The sequence below is a fragment of the Vanessa atalanta genome, chromosome 30 (genome assembly GCF_905147765.1).
Source record: "Vanessa atalanta chromosome 30, ilVanAtal1.2, whole genome shotgun sequence".
Classification (NCBI taxonomy): Eukaryota; Metazoa; Arthropoda; class Insecta; order Lepidoptera; family Nymphalidae; genus Vanessa; species Vanessa atalanta.
In genome coordinates this window covers 3,118,675-3,141,224 of record NC_061900.1, presented here as the reverse complement: position 1 = coordinate 3,141,224, position 22,550 = coordinate 3,118,675, and the positions used below count along the sequence as shown (strand labels likewise).

Here is a 22,550-nt window from a genome sequence, read left to right as displayed (position 1 = left end):
TAATATATAATCAAATTACATTGTATTAGTTGAAGTTTGAGAGTAAAAAAATTAATTTATATAAACACATTTATTGTATTTCCATTCATAACGTAAATAAGTTATATTTATTAGATATTTATTTTCTTATTTTATGTATAGATCGCTGATGTACAACTAGAGCTGTCTTTTGGGTAAACTTCGCTGAACAGACGTCACACACGAAGGGACGCTCGCCAGTGTGTGTGCGTATATGGTTATTTAGGATGCGATTGGTCTGAAACATATAGTCTAAGGTTCAGTTGCAAATTAACATTTAGATTTTGATATTAATGGAAATAAATTTAAATAAAATAATATTCATGATTATTTACAACAATTTGGTAGTATGTATGATATAACGTCTCATAACTAAATGTCATGTAAGTCAATGAATGTCACCGCCACCAGCTAACTCGGCCGAAAGAGCTCAGATAGCTATTAAATAGGCTATTTGACTGGTTTTTAAAATATTTTTTTTATATTATTTAGTACAGATCAAGTTCTAGTACATATTTGTTGATAAATATCAAATTAAAAATTCCATATTTAAATAGCACGCGAAAACGCAACTTTGACAATATGGCGCTACAATGGGGTCGGTGACGTCACTTGCCTGTATTGTAATCTGTGGCACATATAATCCATACAGGAGCGTTTTATGTCACGTGACAAACGTTTAAAAAAATGCATTTTTCTTTATGGATTTTTCAATTATTATTTTCAACTTTGTAATAAATAACCATTTTTAAACTCATAATATATACTGATTACAATAATTGACACTTTATTTTTCACATTGTCAAATAGCCTATTACGACCACTTATTGCTAGAAATTAGCGGGAACTTTCAAAGATATCTACAAGACTCAGGATCAACCATTTTTTAAATGTTTCCGTTTCATTTCTTTCAAGGTTTAGGTTTATAGACATTTATTCTCAAAAAGACATAAGTCGCTTACATGAGAATACACACACATATATGGTAATATAACACTCGCGTACGTCTTAAATAATAATAGTTATATTAATAGCTACCCATTCAACGCATTGCCATATTATTGTTATTTTATTTTATTACTAGCTGTTCCCTCGACTTCGTGCGCGTTGTTTGAATTTAAGTTAAGCCTAAGTTCTGCTGCCAGTGAAAGAACCGTCGAAATCGGTTCAGCCGTCCAGAGATTAGCCGGAACAAACAGACAAACAGAAAGACAGACAAAAATTGTAAAAAATGTTATTTTGGTATATGTACCGTGTACATACATATGCATTTAGTATTAATATTACAAACAGACACTTTATTTTTATTATACATATGTATAGATCACATTTTTTTAAGTGCACGTACTTTTATGTTATTAGCCAGTTTGGTCTTAAATGCGTTAAATTAGTTTACATTTTTTATGTGAGCAGATATTTTATTATAAAGTTGCGCTCCTTCATATGTAACGGTTTTTTAACCATATGAAATTCTAGTTTTAGATAATACAAGAAAGCTAGCTCGTCGGGTGCTACGCTTAAGATGTTCTTTTACTTTGGTAAATTTTATATTAAATAGTGTGGATAGTTTTGTTAAGATATTTTCTGATCAAGATACATGTACTATTTATATAAAGCTATCGGATATTCATTATACATTTTTGTAGGAGATATTTGAAAGGGATAGCGGAAGAATCTTTTTAATTATGTATCAACCCGTTTATAAATAAGCGCAACAATATGGCCATTGATACGCACCACTCACCAGTGGAGATTCACCTTTTCGAGACGAGGCCTTTGTCTTCCGGGAAAAGTTCGCTAACTTATGCATTCGCTACGTAATTGTTGTCCTTCTTTCTTCATATACATAAATCCTGTGCATTTGATTCTTGACTGCTCTATGTGATGTGTTACTTTCTTATTATCATGTATGTGAACTAACTTTAGTGCATTAAGTCAGTTATACATATCTACCATACATATCTACTAGCAAAATTAATTTTGAATAAGTACCAATCCAATGACTATAACTAACCCTTTACTCGCTCACTTAGATGTCTAACTACAATATACACTCTGGTCTGGCTCACTTACTTGAACAAATACATGCACTGTTCAGTATTTGTTTTCATTTGATTTTCTTACTTATCTTGTCTTACTCACTCTTATGACCAAATCCACACGCCCGCTTACATTAACGCGAATTAAAAGCGTTCGCTTCTAAAATTAAAATCCAATAACTCACCTCAAATGCACGCCCACAATGGGGGCAAATCTTTTTTTTGATCGGTGCTATTTTATCATGAGTCCGTGCCTGGTGCTGACGGAGGCGGTAACCATTGAGGAAGTACTGCAAGTTTGGAGCATAAAGTTATAAAGATTATCTGTAATGGACCACCTAACAGCAAATGGTAACCATTGACATTGGTACCGTAAGAAATATTAACCTTACACCGCATTGCGTCACTGACCTTAGAAACTAAAATGTTTTGCTTCTCGTTCTTTTAGTTGGTCTACTCGCCCCTCAAGCCAGAACATTTCAATATTAAGTAATGATGTTTGGCGTTATATGATAAGTGGGTGGAATCCACCCAGACAAACTTTTACTTGGTGGTAGGGCTTTGTGCACGCCCGTCTGGGTAGGTACCACCCACTCATCAGATATTCTACCGCCAAACAGCAGTACTCAGTATTGTTGTGTTCCGGTTTGAAGGGTAAGTGAGCCAGTGTAACTACAGGCACAAGGGACGTAACATCTTAGTTCCCAAGGTTGGTGGCGCATTGGTGACGTAAGGAATGGTTAATATTTCTTACAACGTCATTATCTATGGGTCGTGGTGATTACTTACCATCAGGTGGCCCATTTGATCGTCCGCCTACCGATATCATAAAAAAAACTGTCCCATAGCCCTATGAGCAAGTAAATTACATAACATACTCTATAAGAGGGTGTAATTGTTAGTAGGTTTTTCCCCTGGAACTTGTAACGGTGTGCAAATATGTAATTAATTTCTTACCCTAGAACATTTTTCACAATAATGTGCCGTCTTCTTAAGATGCACGTATTTGTAATGATTGTTCATTGAAGTTTTCTTGTGATAAACTTTATTACATTCCGGACAAGGTACTCTGAAAAATTATAAAAAAAATATTATATAGACCAGGAACAAGTCGTAAAAATCTAAACCTTTTTTATTTTTAAAAATAATTTATAACGTTTTCTAATATTACATCGATTGCAAAACTAAAATCTATTATACAAGAGGTAACAATCAAAAAAGTTAAATCACGATCAAAACTAAATAAAAAGGTGTCATGAAATCTCAAATTGAACGATAAAACAACGTTTATTTTTGGTTTATCCAGTGAATATATTTATAAACTAAATAGTAAAGCCGTTAGACTTGAACCTGATCCCAATTCATTCACGTTTTGAAGCGACAACAGTGGGATGATACAATGACAGTGTTTGACTTTGTTCGCACACGTATACCTACGTATAATATCTCCAAAACAGTCTAGTCTTTCTCCAAGGTAGTCTTTGAAAAAAAAAATAAGCATTTCATACCATCATAAACTACCAACCATGGCAACTAAGATATATGCAACTAAGATTATGACATTTGTGCCTGATAAACTGGCTCACTCACTCTTCAAACCGGAACACAACCAAGAAATGCTGATAATATAATGGACGGCAGGATACGTGATGCAAAAAGCCCTACCAAATAATACCTATCGAAATTCTGTCAAGATATTTTTCTGTAAGTCGAATACTAACCCAATAAATGTCTTGTGTTTCACACTATTCTTCAAATGCATGGTATACCGGGTTATATTCTCAAACTGTATGTTACATTCGACGCAGTAACACTCCTCCGTCCTCGATTTCACGTGGTTTAATTTCGTATGATGAGCGAGAGTGTCGAAGGACGAGTAATTACGATTACATATATCACATCTGTGTTGATAATGACGCATTCTATAAATATATATTAAAACATTTTAACATATTTATATATATTTACTTCTAGCTAGAGTTCGCACGGTGATCGTAATTCGATGATAGTCAAAATTGAAAATTTCAGAAGAACAAATTATTTTGTATGTTTCAAATATTACTATCATCCATTAATTTGTAAATAGTTACCAGACAAAAAGACGAGAGCTAGTACGAAAACTGAATATGCTGGAGATAAAATTTTCCTTATATTTTAAATAATGAAATAACGTATAAATTTAGTACCTTATATGTCTAATTAGACGCTGTTTATTGCTCCATTTCTTACCACAGTAATCACATATCACTTGGGCATGTAGAACGTTATAATGTTTGTAGAAATCTATGTTTTTTCTACAACAAAATTCAAGTAAATTATATTGTTAATGTTGTTTTTTTATTCTCACGCTCTTAACAAATAAGGACATTTTAAATTTCACGTATAAAAATTTTGCGTTGCATTAAAGCCAGCAGACCAGCAAAGTATATCTGTATAACTAATTTCAAACTCATTCAAATCCGGAAATTGATTATACAAACAATACCAGATAAAAAATGAATTTATAGCAACAATTATTATTATTAAGGAATGTTTAAAGGCTATTTTTTTTATTTTGCAAACAAGGAAATGCATTGTCAAACAGATGTGCTGCGTGTTATAACAACACAACACAACCCTGGCATTTTGAAATGTGCTTTCAATATCTACAACTTGCAAAATTAGCAGACTGAAATGATATTAGACTGGCCAAGTGTATTGAAAGACCGTTGGTCGTTGAAGCAGACAAGCTTTAGAGAGAACTAGAGACACCTAAGTTGCCTTCTATCTAGGTTGGCCAATGATTGATGAAGGTGGCCGAACCTAAATACAGGAAGAAAATCGGGAGCTTTGGCACACCATTGGAGAGATAAATACCAACATTGGCTTGTGATTAGATAATGATTATGTCACATGAAAAGAACCAAAACATCTTAGATAACACATTGTCTACCTATTGACGGTCTAAGTATGCTTAATAAGTCAACATCAAAATATTCTGTATTCCAGTAAACTTATGAAAGTAATTTTGAATCGTTCTGTTACAGCATTGAATTTGCCCTGAACGATAAATTAGACGGAAATCGACCACCAGTTCGAAATGAAGATTCTACCGACAAGATCCGATAAAAAATTAAGTAGCGATTCATTTCCACCTATTCACATAGTCAATAAATTCAATTTGCCCTGAACAATAATCCATGAATAATAATATTCCAGTGTCTATGAATGTAAAGGACTCTATAATAAATTCTGAAACGACAGTAGCGTTACATTTATATTTAATTCAATACCGTAACAGGACGATTATTATTATGTTAACATAAACATATAACTTACTCAAACTTCAAACCACACGTCAAGCACATAACAGCTCTTTTGTGAGCGTAGGATAGATGTGCGGTCATTTTCCACTTGCGATGGTTCTCATACTGACACACCAGACAGACGTACTTTATATAGTGATTTCGGATATGACTCGCGAGCTTATTTTTGTTAATTAATCTTTTCTTACAAATATCACATTCGAATTTACCGATCGCCTGAAAAAATTACTTCTTTATAAATACTGTCTTCTAATTATCAATTTATCGTTCATTACAATACGATGTTAATTAAACATTGATTATTGCTACCTTGTTGTCGTAGTGGCTAGCATATAACACCGCAAGTAAAACTTAATAAGCATATAGCGCAATTAGTCCTGCTGCTTGCTCATTACAGTATCAAATTCAATTTCCATTATTCAATATAGAAGCATTACACTTACTTATTGATATTCAAATGAAACTGTACCACCGGTTCGGAAATGAAAATACCCTGATCTGAGAAGAACCGGCATATCTCGAGCACAATTGGCTAGCGTAGTGGGCGACCCTAGTGGTCGATATATATGTTTTATGTCTATAACAAGTAGGCGGACTGTAAAATAAGTAATCTATTGCAAAATAATTACCAATGACATTGATATGTAAGACTAATTAACTATCCCTTACGTCGTCAAACAATCTTGAGTATTAATATATGATGCCAAAAATCCTGTCACCCATCACCCGGAAAATAACAATACTAAGATTACTGTTTATCAGTGGAATATGTGATGAATATTGATACCTACCACAAAGTCTTACCACCAAGTAAATTACAGAACATTTCTATCCGACTACAATAATAACTAACAAATTATAAACTAAAATACTATTCACCTCGGAATGAAATTTTGCCACGTGTTGATTGTAGTACTTCAGTTTTGCGTAACCAGTGATACAAAGCTCACATTTGTACGGCATACAACGATAATTCCTCGCTGTCTTATCCTGTTCCCTCCAATACATCCTCTCCTCCTCATTTAATGGCATCTTTTTAAACGACGGAGGATTATCTGTGTTCCCTTGTTGAAGACAAATAAATTTATATTTGGATTTCATCGATTTCGCTTTTTCTTTTCTTATTTGTTCTTTAACTGTATTTTTAAAGTCTTCGCTCTTTATTGATTGAATATCTGTTTCTTCTTTAACATTACCTTCTGTTTCATGAGCTTCTTCTTTGATATCCTCATAAAAATCTGTATCGATTTTCTCATCGTCTGATAAATATTCCTCTTTTAAATCAACGTCTAATTGTGTATCGGTTTGTATTGAAATGTCATCGATCTTGACATTAATTTCTATTTCGTAATCATTGAATGTTTCTTCCGCGTTGTAATTCTTGATTACTGATGTGAGATTTGAGAGACTCTTGGCTTGAACCTAAAAATAAAAACAGAAGGCTTCGGGTTCTATTTGCATTATAGGTATTAGGGATATAACCATTAGTAATTTCGCCATAAATGTTAAATTTTTCTTAACGTCAGATTATTTATATATATATGTATAAATAGAGTGTCACACTGCAAAATAACTAAAACAAATGGCCCAACTTTATTATCTTGGTGTGCGTAACAGCTACGTTTGACGCTCGCCATACGTCATACTTTACTATTACTAGTGTATGTGTATTTAGGGCCAACAGTTGGCTACTATTTTTTCGACGCGTTCTCAGTTTTGACTAAAGATATAAATAATCGAAAATCGTAACAATATAATGTTTTATTAACCACGTTTCGTGTTCTGACATAAATATATATGAGTAGATAATAAACAAAAGAAAATTAGACTTACATTTTTTTATAGCTTAAATCGATTTTTTTAGATAGATACTAGGGTAGCTTTACATTTTTTATTATATTAGCAGCCTGTATTTTTCCCACTGCTGGGCTAAGGCTTCCTCTCCCTTTGAGGAGAAGGTTTAGAGCATATTCCACGACGCTGCTCCAATGCGGGTTGGTGGAATACACATGTGGTAGAATTTCGTTGAAATTAGACACATACAGGTTTCCTCGGGATGTTTTTCTTCACCGCCGAACACGAGATGAATTATAAACACAAATTAAGCACATGAAAATTCAGTGGTGCTCGCCTGGGTTTGAGCCCGAACTCATCGGTGAAGATTCTCTCTTTACTAGGTACAATACAAATGACTTACCAGTTTTTTACTTGTCTCAGTAAAAAATTCATGAGCAGTTTTAGCTTTTCCTATAAAGTTTTCGGTATTACGTAAAATAGCTCGACATTCCCAACACATTTTCGGTACGTTAACCTTAAAAAAATAACTCTCAAAGTAATATATTTATGAATACTTTTTTCTATTAAATGTTTTTTTCAAAACATAAAAAAACATCGCGGCTGTTATTTTTTTAATTCGCGCCTACTTCTGTATATTGATAGTCCGTTATTCGAATAATACGAAACAATCAATGCATTAAAAAAATAAACAATGTTTTAAAAAAAAAAAAAAAATTGTTTAAAAAAACCTACTTCCTTCAAAATTTATACATAGTCCAAGCTCCCACTATGCGGAAGGAAGGGAACTATATAAATTGATATGATAAGCTCTTTTTAACTCTGGATATTGAATATTATGTTCGTTCTTAATACAAATGTAACACTATAAATAAAAAAAATTAAAATGATAGCTTAACTACCAGGTCTGGAATGTTTGGAATTTCACCATCCATTATTTTGATAAACACATGAAATAGATTATCAATTGGAACCAAACGTCTGCCTTTCGATAAACAGCCCCGGCAATATTCACTTATATCAATTTTCTTCCGTTTCATTGCGACAAACTTGTAATTATCTTTTTTTATCGAAAAATAAAATTAAATGTAGTACAAATGATGACATGAATTTATTTACTACTGCCCCTTAGACAACAAATTGTCAAATGTCAATTATCATTTTTCTAAATTCTTCGATAACGCAAAAGTAATACACCATACAGGCTCACCTTCAGTTTATTAGAACAAAACTTTGATTATGATTGATTAAATAATATTTTAAGAGAAATATTTGATAATAATTGATGTACAGTGAGCTCCGGATACTAGAAAATAAATAACCACTAACAGAAAATGTTGTTAATAACTAAATATGATGGCATGTAGAGAATGCCTAAGAATCAATTAAAGATGAAATATGTTGAAACTATAAACCATTATTGGGTATCGTGGAGAACGAAAATTTTGCAATTATTAATTCACTTTAAACACAAAAGTATTTCATCATCCAGCAATTTGAAATAATGATAATAATTGTCACCTGTAATGTAACCAAACATCCTTCTTTATAATAATCATTTATTTAAATTAAAGATGATTATTTCATCGTATTCATCCCTTATTAATATATATACATTATAATTAAAAGTATGAAATTGATTGTCATAATAAGTATGATGATTTGTTTTTTCTTCTGAATTTTTTTCTACAATCTATTGAATATATTGCCAAGAATTAACAAAACATCTGATTATGTAAAATTTGTGTAAAACAAAATTTGTAATGTGAAAATAAAAGTTTTGTATCTTAAGAGAGATGAATTTTGAACATTAGACACAGCATAAAGTAAATTGCCATATTTATAATCTGTCATAGTCTGTTTATAACTTTATAATGGCGGCTCTATTTTTCATTAGAAGATTATTTGTAATCGTAAATAAACAATTTTTATACAAAATATAAGTGAAGTTCATAATAACAATTGCCTTTTAACTTAAACATAAATAGCGTATCGATTAAATTACATCGTAATCAATTATCAACACGTAATAAATGTCATTTAGCGGAATATGGAAATACATGATGTCTCGATAAATGTAAAAATGGACACCCATAATATGCACGAAGCGCCTGTAATACATGACGCGAACATTGCACACGTTAAAATGGACTCACATTTACACGAACTGCCTGTATCGCACATACAGATACCGTTATCCCAACCAGCGCCTATGGCTCAGCCAGTGGACCAAAACATACCGCAAAATCCTGATCAAACAACATCGGAGGACCTTTTGAAACCTCGAATCGAGAAGAAGAAGAAGGAAGCAATTGATGGACAAGCTAGAGAAATAATTTACAAAGTGATTAAATTCTTTGAAAGTGAAAAACAAAACAGAGGTTACGCGTTTCCTGTTGAGAACGTCGTAAAACGCGCTTGTGCAGCGACAGGATTGTCAGAGAGTACGATAAAACGCATAAAGAGGGAAGGACTACGCGCTGAAGCTACTCATACGAAAATGGCCGGTCCTAAAAAGAAAAGAGTTCGCAAAACAAAGGTACAATTAGATTATTTCCAACTGTGTGCACTAAGAGGCATAGTTAACAGTTATTCGATGCGTAAAGAAGTTCCTACATTAGGTAAAATACTGGCCGCTGCTAAACATGAACTTAATTATCGTGGTGGTAAAGAATCGTTGCGGTTAATATTATTAAATAAACTAGGTATTAAGTTCAAGAAATGCGAGAAGAAAAACAAAAAACCGCCCGAACAAAATCAACAGCCCGTACAGCAAATGCCAAATGTTATGGCACATTTGCCGATGCAACAAATGAAACCTGAGAGTCAGTGTATCTACACAAATATGATGCCGCAGGTACCGCCTGTCTCCTACTAAGATTGATCTAGATTATAATACTGTAAATATATTATAAGGATGAATGAAGGTATATAGACTCGGAATATATTTTACAGATTTAAAACATAATTTTGAAACTCAATTTGACAAAAGCATTCACGGTGGTCACAATATCTTTATAATAATTTAACAAATGTGATAGATCGATCATAATTCTACTAAAATGTACATAATAATTTTATGACAATAAGATTTTTCATGAACGGAAATAAATATATGTCATACATAAAGTAACACTGTCTGGCTCGAAAAGCTTCCTCTCCCTTTGTGGAGAAGGTTAGGAGCTAATTCCACCACGCTGCTCCAAATCATGTTGGTGGATACACATGTGGCAGAATTTCATTGAAATTAGACACATACAGGTTTCCTTCTAATATTTTTCTTCACTACCAAGCTCATGAATTAGTAACAGAATTTTAGCACATGGATATCAGTGGTACTTGACTTGATTTGAACCCGTAATCATTGGTATAGACTGGTTTTTAAATTTATTTATTCTACATTATATAGATATAATATTTAATTATCACAACCAATGTATGGAAATTGATGTAGGGTCATGATGACCTTGGATTATATACAATCAGACTTATTATTTACAATTATGAACAAGTCCACTGAGTTTGCCCGATCTTAACTTGTATCTATGTACTGGGTGATGAAAGAATAAGATCTACGTGTGTCGAAAGAATTTCTACGACATCCATTAGACCATTCCTTAAGAAGTGTTATTTTGGAAATATCCAATGATATTTAGAATGAAGTTCTTTTACACAGCTTACAGTCGAGTTAACGGGCAGACCCTACCCTCTTTCTTTTTCTCAATTTCTTTATATTATAAACAGCTTAATATAATATTATTTAAACTCAACTTTTTTAAATATTAATTCACGCAGAATTTTTGTAACAATTTCATTTCTTGACATCGAATTATTGTCAAGTGTGTCATTAATTTCTGAAATTATCTCATTTAATACATAATAGATAGCAAAAAGAATTTTGTTGATGGAAGCTGTGATCTCGACCATAGAGTCATCTCTATCAAGTCTTCTCCATTGCATGCGATGTTGGTGAAACAATCTGTATCCTCTTATAAAGAAATTTGTTCCAATGACGTTTACCGTGACACCACTCTTTTTTTTAAATAATATTTTATTTTTGCCAATTTAAAGTAATATAATTTACATATTTATAGTCAAAATTAAAACTAGCACTGATTCGGAAAAGCAATAACCCAGCCATATGAAACTCGTAAAATTATTATAATTAATGAACTATGAGGGTGTAAATGAATTGAAAAATTTTTTTAGTTATTTATTACTGCAACATTTTTTACTATTTATGAGTTTATTAAAACATTATCAATGGATAATTGGAAATGATCTGGAATTGTTTTCCACGAAGGGGTTATGGTATTCGAATCAAATTGAAGCGATTCAATCACCTTTATACTGTTATATTTTGGTCGCCCGACATATCACAGACTTGTCGTTTCTATACATTTTTGGTGTTTCCTTTAGTCTATTCCAATGGCAGGAGGTGTTAGACAGATTGACCTTGAATTGACGTTACGTCATTGGTCGAGATTTAAGTAATCTGTGGTGTTCATTGCGAATTTTAAGTGAATGTCGGAATAGCGACGGAGTTGTTATCCGAACTTTGGAAGTAAAATTAAAGTGGATATAGGTATTAAAGCGGAATAGTGTTTTATTATAAATAAATATATTACTCAAGAACTGTTTGTACTGTATAATGTAGCAGAGCTATTTAGAGTCAGTAATCCTGCCGTTGGAATAAGTTATACGAATTGATAATCACGTCTAGTCTCGACAATGGAGTTACTACCATTTATTATACTCGAATCAATTAAAAAATATAATATACGCTCTGTGGTATTTTTTTTTTTTTAATCCTTGTTTTTTTTCGTGTACAATCTGTCTGAATGGTTTTGAATCTAATGTCATTATATTAATGATTAGTTATAATGTGTAATTATAAGGCTGAATTAATTATATGAATATAATTATTGTAATATAGATATTTTCGAATAAATAAATATGTATGAATTTTATGTGATCTTTTATTTTTAACTTTTATTATTTTTATGTGTAAATATACTGTCAAAGTTGAGAACGTGTCATAAAAATAGTGCAACAGGTGTCCAGTATATAAGTAGACGCACATTATATAGTAAGTAGTATGACGTTTGGCTTGTCAAGCGTAGCTGTAACGCAAACAAAGATCCAAGTCTTCTCCAACGCACGTGAAATCTGTCAATTTTTGGCACAAAAAAATGCCAAAAAATAAATAGTCGTTTTTTTGTAGTGTGACACTCATCTTTGGATATATAATTATACTAGCTGTTGCTCGCGGCTTTGTTCGCGTTTAAGTTGAATATATTTACAGATTAACTAAAAATATTACGTTAATTTAATACCTTTCTTTGTATACCACATTGGTGTGTATTTAACCCCTTAGGGTAGAATATTCAGAAAAGCTTATATACGTACAAAATGACGGACTTCCATACAAACTTTCAACCCCTATTTCACCCCTTTACTGGGAGAATTTCCTAAATTCCTTCCTGAGTGGGTGTCTTCTCAATAAAACGACCCTACTCACCAAATTTCATGGTCCTAACTTTAATAGTTTACGCTCGGCGATGATGAATCAGTCAGTCAAGACATGTTATTTTACGAGTATAGATAGATTGCGACCGTGCGAAGCCGGGATAAATCCGTATAGAATTATACATACAGGGTTATTTGTAAAACACACATAGTCTGGCAAGACTGTTTTACTAACATATGAAAATTGTTCCTTAAAAAAAATCTATAAGATATTTTCGCACACAACAGTCCGCAAGACAATTCTGAGGGTTGAAATTCTACTTCCAAACAGCTGTACTTAGTATAGTGTTGTGTTCCAGTTAGAAAGGTGAGTCAGTATGACTGCAGGCACGATAGACATTTCTTCAAGTTTCTCTAGTGGTTTAATATTTCTTACAGACACAATCTATAAGCGGTGATTACCGATCAGGGTCCCCATTTGTCAGTCCATCTACTGCAAAATCTGGATCCGACACGTCACTATGATCAAACTTTTAGTATACTCTATTCCTACAGTAACAGGAAAAAAGCCAAAAAAAAAAAACAACATTTGACAGCAAATTGACGCGATATAACTTGCACACTTAAATATATAGAACTTTGTCTGTAGCAAAAACCATCACCCACCATTTTGCACCTTAGAGGGGTGACTTCAAAAGTGTAGCCTATCCTTCCCCGGTACTCAAACTATCACCTTACCAAAATTTCATCTAAATCGATTCAGCAGTTTAAACATAGAGTTACTTTCGCATTTATAATACTATACCCTGTACAAGATAGCTTGATCTTTTTAACAGATGTTAATTTTTCTGATCGACATAACTTTGCAATGACGAACATATTACTTTCTTAATTTAATTATTTTAAAAATTGTAATAATATTTTAAAAAAATACCTATAATACAAAAGTACCTAAAGATTCAAGCGTTACCCGAAAATTTTAAGACTTTTTCTATTATATATTATTGCTTCAAAGTAAAATTTAAATAGAAACACTGAAAATAACAGACGCTTGTACAATGTTACATCGGACGGTAGGGACGCGAATGACAGGCAGTAACTGCTACAAATATCGATTACAAAAATCCTTATTAAAAATCATTGTTGAGTTATTGTTTCGAGCGGGGGGACTTTTGTTTGGGGTCTCTTTAGTTGGAATAACTCTTTTTAGAAAAATAAGTAAAAAAAAAAATTACTTCTAATTTGAATTACGCATTCCATCGTTCCATCGACTATTATATATGTCATATTTTCTGTTTCCCATCACTAGCCCGTCTGTCAAAAAGATCAAGCTAACTTGAACAGGGTATAATATAGATTTAAGGTTAAATAAAACAATGTTTAAGATCAGCTGTTTATGTAATTCTTGTGTTGAGTTCGTTCGTGTGTTTTCATAGCGGATCTCTGTGCAAAGGCAGCTGGGCAGTATGCACATTTATAAGGTCTCTCGCCTGTGTGTGTCCTTCTGTGGTTAATGAGCACACGGTTCGTCTGAAATTATAATAAATTCATTACTAACTATAAGGTTATTTCAAATAATAATAAAGCATTTTATTCAACAACAGATTTATATTCAACAACAGTGTTAGTAGCTGAACCTGCGGCATTACCCGCGCGAAATTTGTAAACGTCCAACCCCCTTTTTACCCCCTTAGGGGGTGGAGTTTCGTACAATCCGTTCTTAGCGAATGTCTATACCCTATAAGGAACCTACCTGACAAATTTCAAGTTTGTAGGTGTTATGAAAATGAGAAAATTTGGATTTTATTTCTTAGTGGTAGGGCTATGTGCAAGTCCCTCGGGTAGGTACTACCCACTCATCAATATTGTTGTGTTCTGGTTTGTGGGGTGAGTGAACCAGTGTAACTACTGGCACAAGGGACATAACATATTTGTTCCCAAGGTTGGTGGCGCATTGGCGATGTAAGGAATAGTTAATATTTCTTACAGGGCCATTGTCTTTGAGCGGCGGTGACCACTTACCGTCAGGTGGTCATATGCCATAAAGAAACGGCTGGACGGATTTGGATTAGGAATGAAGATAGATAGATCCCTGACAAGAGCCATACGCGACCGGAAGCTTTAAAATTTTACAATATATCTAGAAAATTGTTTAAAAATGTTATTTTGGTATATGTACCGTGTATACACACACATATGCATTTAGTAAAAAGCGGTTATTTCAGTATTACAAACAGACACTCCAATTTTATTATACGTATAGATAACCATTTATAAAAAATAACTATTTAAAAATATAACTTACAAAAAATCCTCTATCACATATTTCACATATTTTATCCTTCGGTTTTTCTCGTTTTTCGTGAACGAATTTCTTGTGTGTGCGTATCGCGTAGCCAGTTATAAAGTACTAGAAAAATAAACCATAATTACTTTATAAACAAAAATTACTAGGTACGACCAACTTGGTGGTAGGGCTTCGTGCAAGCCCGTCTGGGTTTCACCTTATCAGATATTCTACCGCCATACCGGAATACTTAGTATTGTTCCGGTTTAAAACCCGAGTTTTTTTATGTCATAGGTATCAAACGGGTCGGAGGACTTGATGGAAAGTGACTACCACCGCCCATGGACATCTGCAACACCAGGGGGCTTGCAGGTGCGTTGTTGATCTTTAACGTAGGAGTACGCTCTTTTCTTGAAGGTTCCCAAGTAGAATCGACTTGGAAAACCCCTCGGCGAAAAGGAGTACGCGCTTATTTTGAAGGTTCCCAAGTCGTATCGGTTCGGAAAAACCGCCGGCGAAAGTTGGTTGCTGGTTGCAGAGTGGTTATGTGAGGCAGAAATTGTCTTAAAAATCAGGTTGTTGTGGATTTTCAGACATCTAGGTGGTGACATCCGATTGAGCCAGTGTATCTTCAGGCACAAGGGACATAACATCTTAGTTGCCCAAAGTTGGTGACGCATTGGCGATGTAAAGCTTACATTGTAAGGAATTGTTACTATTTCCTATAGCAGCCTCACCCTGCTCATTCACCCTTCAAACCGGAACACAACAACACTGAGAACTGCTGTTTGGCGGTGGAATATCTGAAGAGTGGGTGGTACCCCAGAGCTCAAAGCCCTACCACCAAGTAAAATGTGTCAAGAACGTACCTTGTCACATATTTCGCAGTAATGCTTCGATTTTCTCACGTGAACTAAATTATAATGATTCGTCATGTAAGTCTTACGACTGAACACTTTGCCGCAGTCCGGACAGGGAACTCTGAAACGAAAAAAAAAAACAAAATTCAAAATATTCCTTATTCAAGTATACTCAATTTGAACAGTCATGTTACGGTGTTAAACGTAAAGCTACCACCGGTACGGAAAGTAGATTCTACCAAGAACCGGCAAGAAACTCAGTAGTTACTCGTTTCCAACATTTTAATCACAGAGAATGTCATAAATATACAACTACATTCTTATAAATCCGACCTAGTAGTCAACAAAATTTTACTCCCACGTTTTTTAACATCAACTAGATTCCGAACGCGACTTCGTCCTGTGAGGCGTGAAGTGCCTCTCCAGTTCTGTACCCTTGACAATTATGTGCCAGTCAACCTAACTATTTGCAAGCAATTCTGTGTGTGCTACGCTTAGATATTAGGTATGAAGGATATCCTATTCCAATGGAAGTAGGAAAAAAGATAAACGAACCTTAGATTTACGTATTTCATGCGATTCGCTAATAACTCAGCTACATTGTGCAATACTGAGAGTTTATGATTAATGTATCTTTATTTATAATAAAACACTATTACACTTAACCACTTATATCCATTTAAATTTTACTTGCAAAATTCCGACAACAGTTTCGTCGACGTTCAAAACGCTATTTTTCCGCAAATCCATAGTGAATACCATAGATTAATCAAGCTCTCGACCAATGACATCGCGTCAATTTGCTGTCAAATGTTGTTTATTTGGCTTTTTTCCTGTTACGGTTGGAATAGAGTATAGGCTACTTGTTGTACTTAAACCACCCACCCTATCACGCGTCAAAACTAATTTAAAATCGAAATAATTAAACATTGCTTACTTCACTTCCATTTTGGGTCGATGGGCGACGGCAGACCTGAGGTGCCGTTTGTAAAGATATTCGTTCTCGAACGTGATATCACACTCGACACAGTACGGCTTCTCTTGTTTGACTTTCCTCATACTCTCCGCGTGATACACGAAATAGTGATTCATTAATACTTTGTAACTTTTGTAGTTACGATGGCAAAGGTTGCACGTATACGGCAAATGGCACTGGCTGAAAAAAAAAATCATTATCGCTTTAAAAAAAAATTTGGTCCTTCGAGCCGGATGATGACTTGAATCATTGAAATTGGCACGCGTACTGTAAGTTTTTTTTTTTATTTAATAAATGGACTAAAATATAACAAATTGACCATTCCATTATAAATGGTCACCATCAACTCTATGGCGTTATTACAAACATTACATCGCCAATGCGCCACCAACTGAACTAAGATGTTATGTCCCTTGTGAAGTAACACTGTCTCACTCACCCTTCAAACCGGAACACAACAATACAGAGTACTGCTGTTTGGCGGTATAATATCTGATAAGTGGGTGGTACCTACCCAGACGGGCTTGCACAAAGCCCTGCCACCAAGTATTATATAGCTAATTTTTTGAGAAAGTCTTTAGGCTAGATAACATCACGATATGATCAATAGGAGCGGAGTATCCAAGAAAAATGATGCAAAAACGGGGAAACGTTTCTTTTGAGAGCTTACGTAGCGTGCGCTGTGTAAACGGTTAAAGCTTCACAAAAAATCATGTACGACAGAATTGATCCCGTTTAAAAGTTCAGCGGTAGAATATCTGATGAGCGGGTGGTACCTACCCAGAAATTTTAAATTTTTGTCTATCTACCCTTCAACCGTTATAAAATACTCACAGCATGTGTTTCTCAATCGTCGCCTTCGATTGAAACCGACGATTACAATGGTCGCAATCGAATTTCTTGTGCAAATTCTTATTGTGTTTGTAGTATTCGCGTATGCTACGGAACTCCACGCCACACTTGCATGTATATATCTTGTTGTGCTTCTGTTTGAGATGCGCCATGACGTCATCGCTGTCGTCCCCGTGGTAGCCGCAGAAGCGGCATTGGTATGTTGTTATGGTATGACGTTGCCAGTGTTCCTGTAGTTCTTTACGAGTTGTTAACGTCTCTTCACACTGAACGCATTTTGGTTCGGACTGGAATGAAAATTATTGAATCATATGAATTAAATCTAATCTAAAAAGAACTCTGTTGGTCTGTTGCACTTTCACAGACAGAGCACGGAACTGAATTTAAATTTAACTTTTTTTATGAAGTACCAAGGAAGACGTACACTACTCTTTATGGCTAACAGATGATGCTCAACCCCTAAAATGCGAGCGAGGCAAGGTGATAGCTAGTTGTATATAAATATGCCCCAGTTGTAAAAATTAAAGTCTGTAATATAAAAAAAAATATTGACAGTAATTCATCCTGTATAAGAATTATTAACATTAAGTCCTTAAATATATATAATATATATCGGAGCGTGCTTACTTTGGTTGTTGATTTGGATAATTAATGAATCGAGTAGTTGGCAATAATGTTTGATGACTGATTTACTTTTAAGAGCGGGTCACCCCGAATGGAGTTGTAAGTGTCATGGCGACGCGAGTCGTTATGTTTTGACAGGCGACTCGAATGCGATGGTTGCTTGCAAACCCATTCGCTCTTAATCGAGATGAATCATTGTAATCCTTTGATATTTGTGGTGTGCGATTATTGAATCAATTAATACAGTGATTAGACGATATTAAATATGTTTTATTTTGTGAATATCTCCATTGCACGCCCACATAGTCTTACAAATGTCGGATCACTCCCCGAACCCAACTGTTCGGCATCCTGCTCCTCCGACATATATATGTACATATATTATAGTTTTCATATACTCACATTATCACAGCGACGAACATCCCTCCGTTTAGCAGCTAACATTTTCTTAACCAAAACATTACATCGATAAGACATCCCACTAATTCTACCTCTCTTGTTTCTTTCTAGCATTTCCAATTCCTTAATACTAAGTTCAACTTGAGACATATATCTATCCCTCTCATCATCTACGTAAACGACTTCTGTCATTTTAACTTTGCTTTTTGTTCTTTTAATTTTCTTCTCTTTCACTATCTTAGATTCTATATTATCTGTGTAATCCGACCTATCAAATAGGTCTGTATTGTTATCAAAACTATCAAAGATTTCTTCTTTTATAACTTTGTCGTATTGTAATTCATTCACTTTGACGTCTGCTTCATCATATTCTATTGTAAGATCGTAGTCACTTTTATGTACCATTTTTAAATGCGACATTGGTTCCATCGGCTTTGGTTGTTTCTGAAATTTTTTATTAAAGAATATAAACAAAACAAGACCTAAAATTGATCCCTATGAAACTCCTACTTATAATACAGACTTGATTCCACTGAAAGAAACTGTATGAGTTTTTTGATTTAATTGTGAAGCATAAACTTCAAGTGATTTCTCCTTAATATGGTAAATGTCAAAACTAAAATGAAAGTTTTTCTGGGCTACACAAATCACAAAAGACCCCAATAGTATTGTGATTTCTACACATGTACATGTCATGCCTTTGGCATAGCAGGTTGTGCAGGTTGTTTCAAATTTGGAAACCACTGTGGTATCACTACAAACCCGTACTGCAACCACAGCAATTTCTATAAAATTTGGATTTTTACAAATTCAAACATTTCTATTTTATTTCTATTTTGACGACCTCCATGGTCGAGTAGTGTGTACACCGGTTTTCATGGGTACGCAACTCCGAGGTCCTGGGTTCGATTCCCGGCCGAGTCGATGTAGAAAAAGTTCATTAGTTTTCTACGTTGTCTTGGGTCTGGGTGTTTGTGGTACCGTCGTTACTTCTGATTTCCATAACACAAGTGCTTTAGCTACTTACATTGGGATCAGAGTAATGTATGTGATGTTGTCCAATATTTATTATTTTATTTATTATTTTTTTATTTATTTAAATATATTACTCAAGTATGTAAGTATTGAAATATGACTATGAAGCAGTTTTGGTTTATAACGAACTAGCTAACAGTCATGAAGATCGCAGTGCATAATATAGCAGAACTATTAGGAAATATCACGGAATATGTATATCTATGTTTTTTTTAAATCTTTTTCTGCCATCCACTCATGAGAACACCTTACCCAACAGTCCAGGAAGATATCCTTCGATTTCTGTATTTGTTTCTGAAACAGTGCCACCTTCCTCAAGAGGGCGACGCACTCCCAACAAAGATTCATATTGAAATAGTTTGAATCCTGTAAGCAGAAAGATTTATCTAAATCATTTATTAAAGGCTGGTTGTCAACTACTACTTCGTTCTGATTTTAGGGTTTGGTTGTCAGGTGTTAGACATGAGCCGAGATGGCCCAGTGGCTAGAAAGCCTGCATCTTAACCGATGATTTTGGGTTCAAACCCAGGCAGGCACCACTAAAATTTCATGTGCTTAATTTGTGTTTATAATTCATCTCGTGCTCGGCGGTGAAAGAAAACATCATGAGGAAACCTGCATGTGTCTAATTTCAACGAAATTCTGCCACATTTGTATTCCAATAACCCACATTGGAGCAGCGTGGTGGAAAATGCTCCAAACCTTCTCCTCAAAGGGAGAGGAGGCCTTTATCCCAGCAGTTGAACATTTATGGGCTGCTAATGCTAAAATGTTAGACATAAGAAGTAGCCAATGTCCTCCATAGGAATTTAAGTAAGTTTCCTAACAAATTCCATTGTATATGGCTCTGTGGTCTGGCTGTTGAGAGCAATAAACACACAGACAAACAGAGTTACTTTTGCATTCATAATATTCGTATAGATAGAAGCATTATACTTATTGATAATCAAAATTAAAATGACTACCTGATCGAATATTGAATACTTGAGAATAACCGGCCAAAGTTCACTTATTTAAATAAAATCATTTAATAAATATATTCATTGAAGAAGATAAGTGGCTGGAAAAAATTGTGGGTGTAACTGAATACATTGAATTTTCATATGCTTAATTTGCGTTAATAATATCAGCCAACCCACATCGCAGCAGGATAGTGGAAAAAGCTCCAAAACAAATCCGTGAAGTGAAAGACAGGCAGTTACTTTAAGTATGCTTTTACACATGGACTGTACGGAGGCTCACCTAAATACTACCACCTAGGTTTTATTAATGCTCAGGCAGAATATCAACTTTGTTTTATTCCAGTTCCAGTTTGTCAGTTAGCAATATTCAGTATTAAACTTATGATCAATACTCTAATAATGTTTTACGGCTAACTTCAATTCAAACAAATACAAACAATATGAAAAAAACATATTATCTTTAAAACAGCCTAAGTCTCATGCACAAAATATCGTCTAGTGCGAGAAATAAGCTGTTTTTCTATTAAAATTCCATCACATTGCACTAAACAGATTTCTCGTGACAAAGGTATGTATGAGCAGATCTTAACTGCAATCGCTGATTTATAGATTATTAATATAGTTTCTATTACTTACTTTAGGTATATATTGGTCGGCTATAAGGATAAAAAATAAGCTAGCGTTATTCTTTAAAGGTACGATAGTACGATCGTTACTCAAGCAACCGCGACAGACGGTGTCTAGTTCAACTTTAACGCTCATTTTATTTTGTTGATATTTTTACTTATAGATTAATTAAATAACAGCAATTTTATTACGTAGATAACCATTTAAAATATTTATTTTCGTAATTCCATTCAAAATTCGTAAATTACAAGTTTGAAGTCATATTTTGACTGACTTCTGACAGATATTTGACATATACTGATGTAAGTTTAGAAACAATGAGAACTTATTAACAAATTCTTTCATTTTTTAATTTCATTTAGATTTTTAAATATCATTGATATATAAGAGTGGCTTAGGAATTATAATTATTTAATCAAGTTAAGCAATCAATTTAGAAGAATAGCTAAAATATGTGTAATACCTCAAGAAAGTACTTTTATAAGTATAGTTTCATGTATTTTCTATAATAGGGCATTTGAAAACTATAAAGTTGTTAAATGCCCTATTATTAAGTAGCGATAACGCTAAAATATGTATAATTTTTCTATTAACAAATTATTTACACTGCCATACTTGACTTGGATATCTGCAACACCGGGGGGCTTGCAGGTGCGGTACCGGCCTTTAAGGAAGGACTACGCTCTTTTCTTGATGGTTCCCAAGTCGTATCGGTTCGGAAAAACCGCCGTTCCACAGAGTGGTTGTGCGAGGCAGAAAATGTCTTAAAACTCACACAGTTGTGGAATTTCGGACATCTAGATGGTGCGTGTGATATTTGGAATTTTGACGAGATGTCTGTGAAAAATCTGTAGAAGATGCAGAGCGATCCAAAATCTCTACGCAAAACCAAAGGATCGAGCAGATCGGAAAGGGCTTGATCGTCGATAATTCGAGCCGCTCTACGTTAAATACGGTCAATTAGAAAGAGCTGGTACTGGGGAGCACATGCTCAGAGGTTAGAGCAGTACTGCATGTAAGGCCGAATTTGCGCCTTGTATAGTCTTAGACGTGTTTTTTAGCAGTTAACGACAAAACGTTTCGTCCGCGACTTCGTTTGCGAAGAAATGTTTTTTTTTTACAATGTCTATGAACATTGAGGAGCTGTTTTAGGTACATCGTGCTGTTATCAGTAAGAGAATGGATAATAGAAAATACTGGGTCTTATAATCGATATGTTAATTTTATACCATCACCCCCTATTTTATCCCCTCTAGGGGTGAATTAAGTAGCCAGTGTCCTTCCCCGGGACTCAAACTATCTC

The 22,550-nt window shown here is 34.2% G+C and overlaps 3 protein-coding genes across 3 annotated transcripts; 1 reads left to right on the top strand and 2 right to left on the bottom strand.

The window, feature by feature from the left end:
• Nucleotides 1–118: 118 nt before the first annotated feature.
• Nucleotides 119–8,260, bottom strand: LOC125075234 (zinc finger protein 37-like). Its single transcript, XM_047686930.1, has 9 exons — nucleotides 8,059–8,260; nucleotides 7,560–7,673; nucleotides 6,242–6,784; nucleotides 5,376–5,578; nucleotides 4,244–4,351; nucleotides 3,779–3,979; nucleotides 3,015–3,126; nucleotides 2,243–2,347; nucleotides 119–256 (listed from the first exon to the last, which is right to left on the bottom strand). Exons 1-9 carry the CDS (start codon nucleotides 8,194–8,196, stop codon nucleotides 119–121), a joined length of 1,662 nt encoding a protein of 553 aa, XP_047542886.1. The 5' UTR covers nucleotides 8,197–8,260.
• Nucleotides 8,261–9,027: 767 nt separating this feature from the next.
• Nucleotides 9,028–12,052, top strand: LOC125075236. Its single transcript, XM_047686933.1, has one exon. The coding sequence runs from the start codon at nucleotides 9,207–9,209 to the stop codon at nucleotides 10,032–10,034; it is 828 nt and encodes a 275-aa protein (XP_047542889.1). The 5' UTR covers nucleotides 9,028–9,206; the 3' UTR covers nucleotides 10,035–12,052.
• Nucleotides 12,053–14,011: 1,959 nt separating this feature from the next.
• On the bottom strand, nucleotides 14,012–21,499 carry LOC125075407 (zinc finger protein ZFP2-like). The gene is made up of 8 exons (XM_047687148.1): nucleotides 21,257–21,499; nucleotides 19,911–20,024; nucleotides 18,627–19,067; nucleotides 17,583–17,887; nucleotides 16,710–16,928; nucleotides 15,782–15,893; nucleotides 14,931–15,035; nucleotides 14,012–14,155 (listed from the first exon to the last, which is right to left on the bottom strand). Exons 1-8 carry the CDS (start codon nucleotides 21,380–21,382, stop codon nucleotides 14,012–14,014), a joined length of 1,566 nt encoding a protein of 521 aa, XP_047543104.1. The 5' UTR covers nucleotides 21,383–21,499.
• Between the last annotated feature and the right edge of the window lie 1,051 nt (nucleotides 21,500–22,550).

Coding starts and splice junctions, on each gene's coding strand:
- LOC125075234 (XM_047686930.1), bottom strand. CDS start 8,196: ATGAAACGGAAGAAAATTGATATAAGTGAATATTGCCGGGGCTGTTTA. Junction 5,579..6,241: donor TGGCAAAATTTCATTCCGAG/GTGAATAGTATT, acceptor TAATTTTTTCAG/GCGATCGGTAAATTCGAATG. Junction 3,127..3,778: donor AAACACAAGACATTTATTGG/GTTAGTATTCGA, acceptor ATAATTTTTCAG/AGTACCTTGTCCGGAATGTA.
- LOC125075236 (XM_047686933.1), top strand. CDS start 9,207: ATGGAAATACATGATGTCTCGATAAATGTAAAAATGGACACCCATAAT.
- LOC125075407 (XM_047687148.1), bottom strand. CDS start 21,382: ATGAGCGTTAAAGTTGAACTAGACACCGTCTGTCGCGGTTGCTTGAGT. Junction 20,025..21,256: donor CCGACCAATATATACCTAAA/GTAAGTAATAGA, acceptor TTCTGCTTACAG/GATTCAAACTATTTCAATAT. Junction 14,156..14,930: donor TATGTGATAGAGGATTTTTT/GTAAGTTATATT, acceptor TTATAATTTCAG/ACGAACCGTGTGCTCATTAA.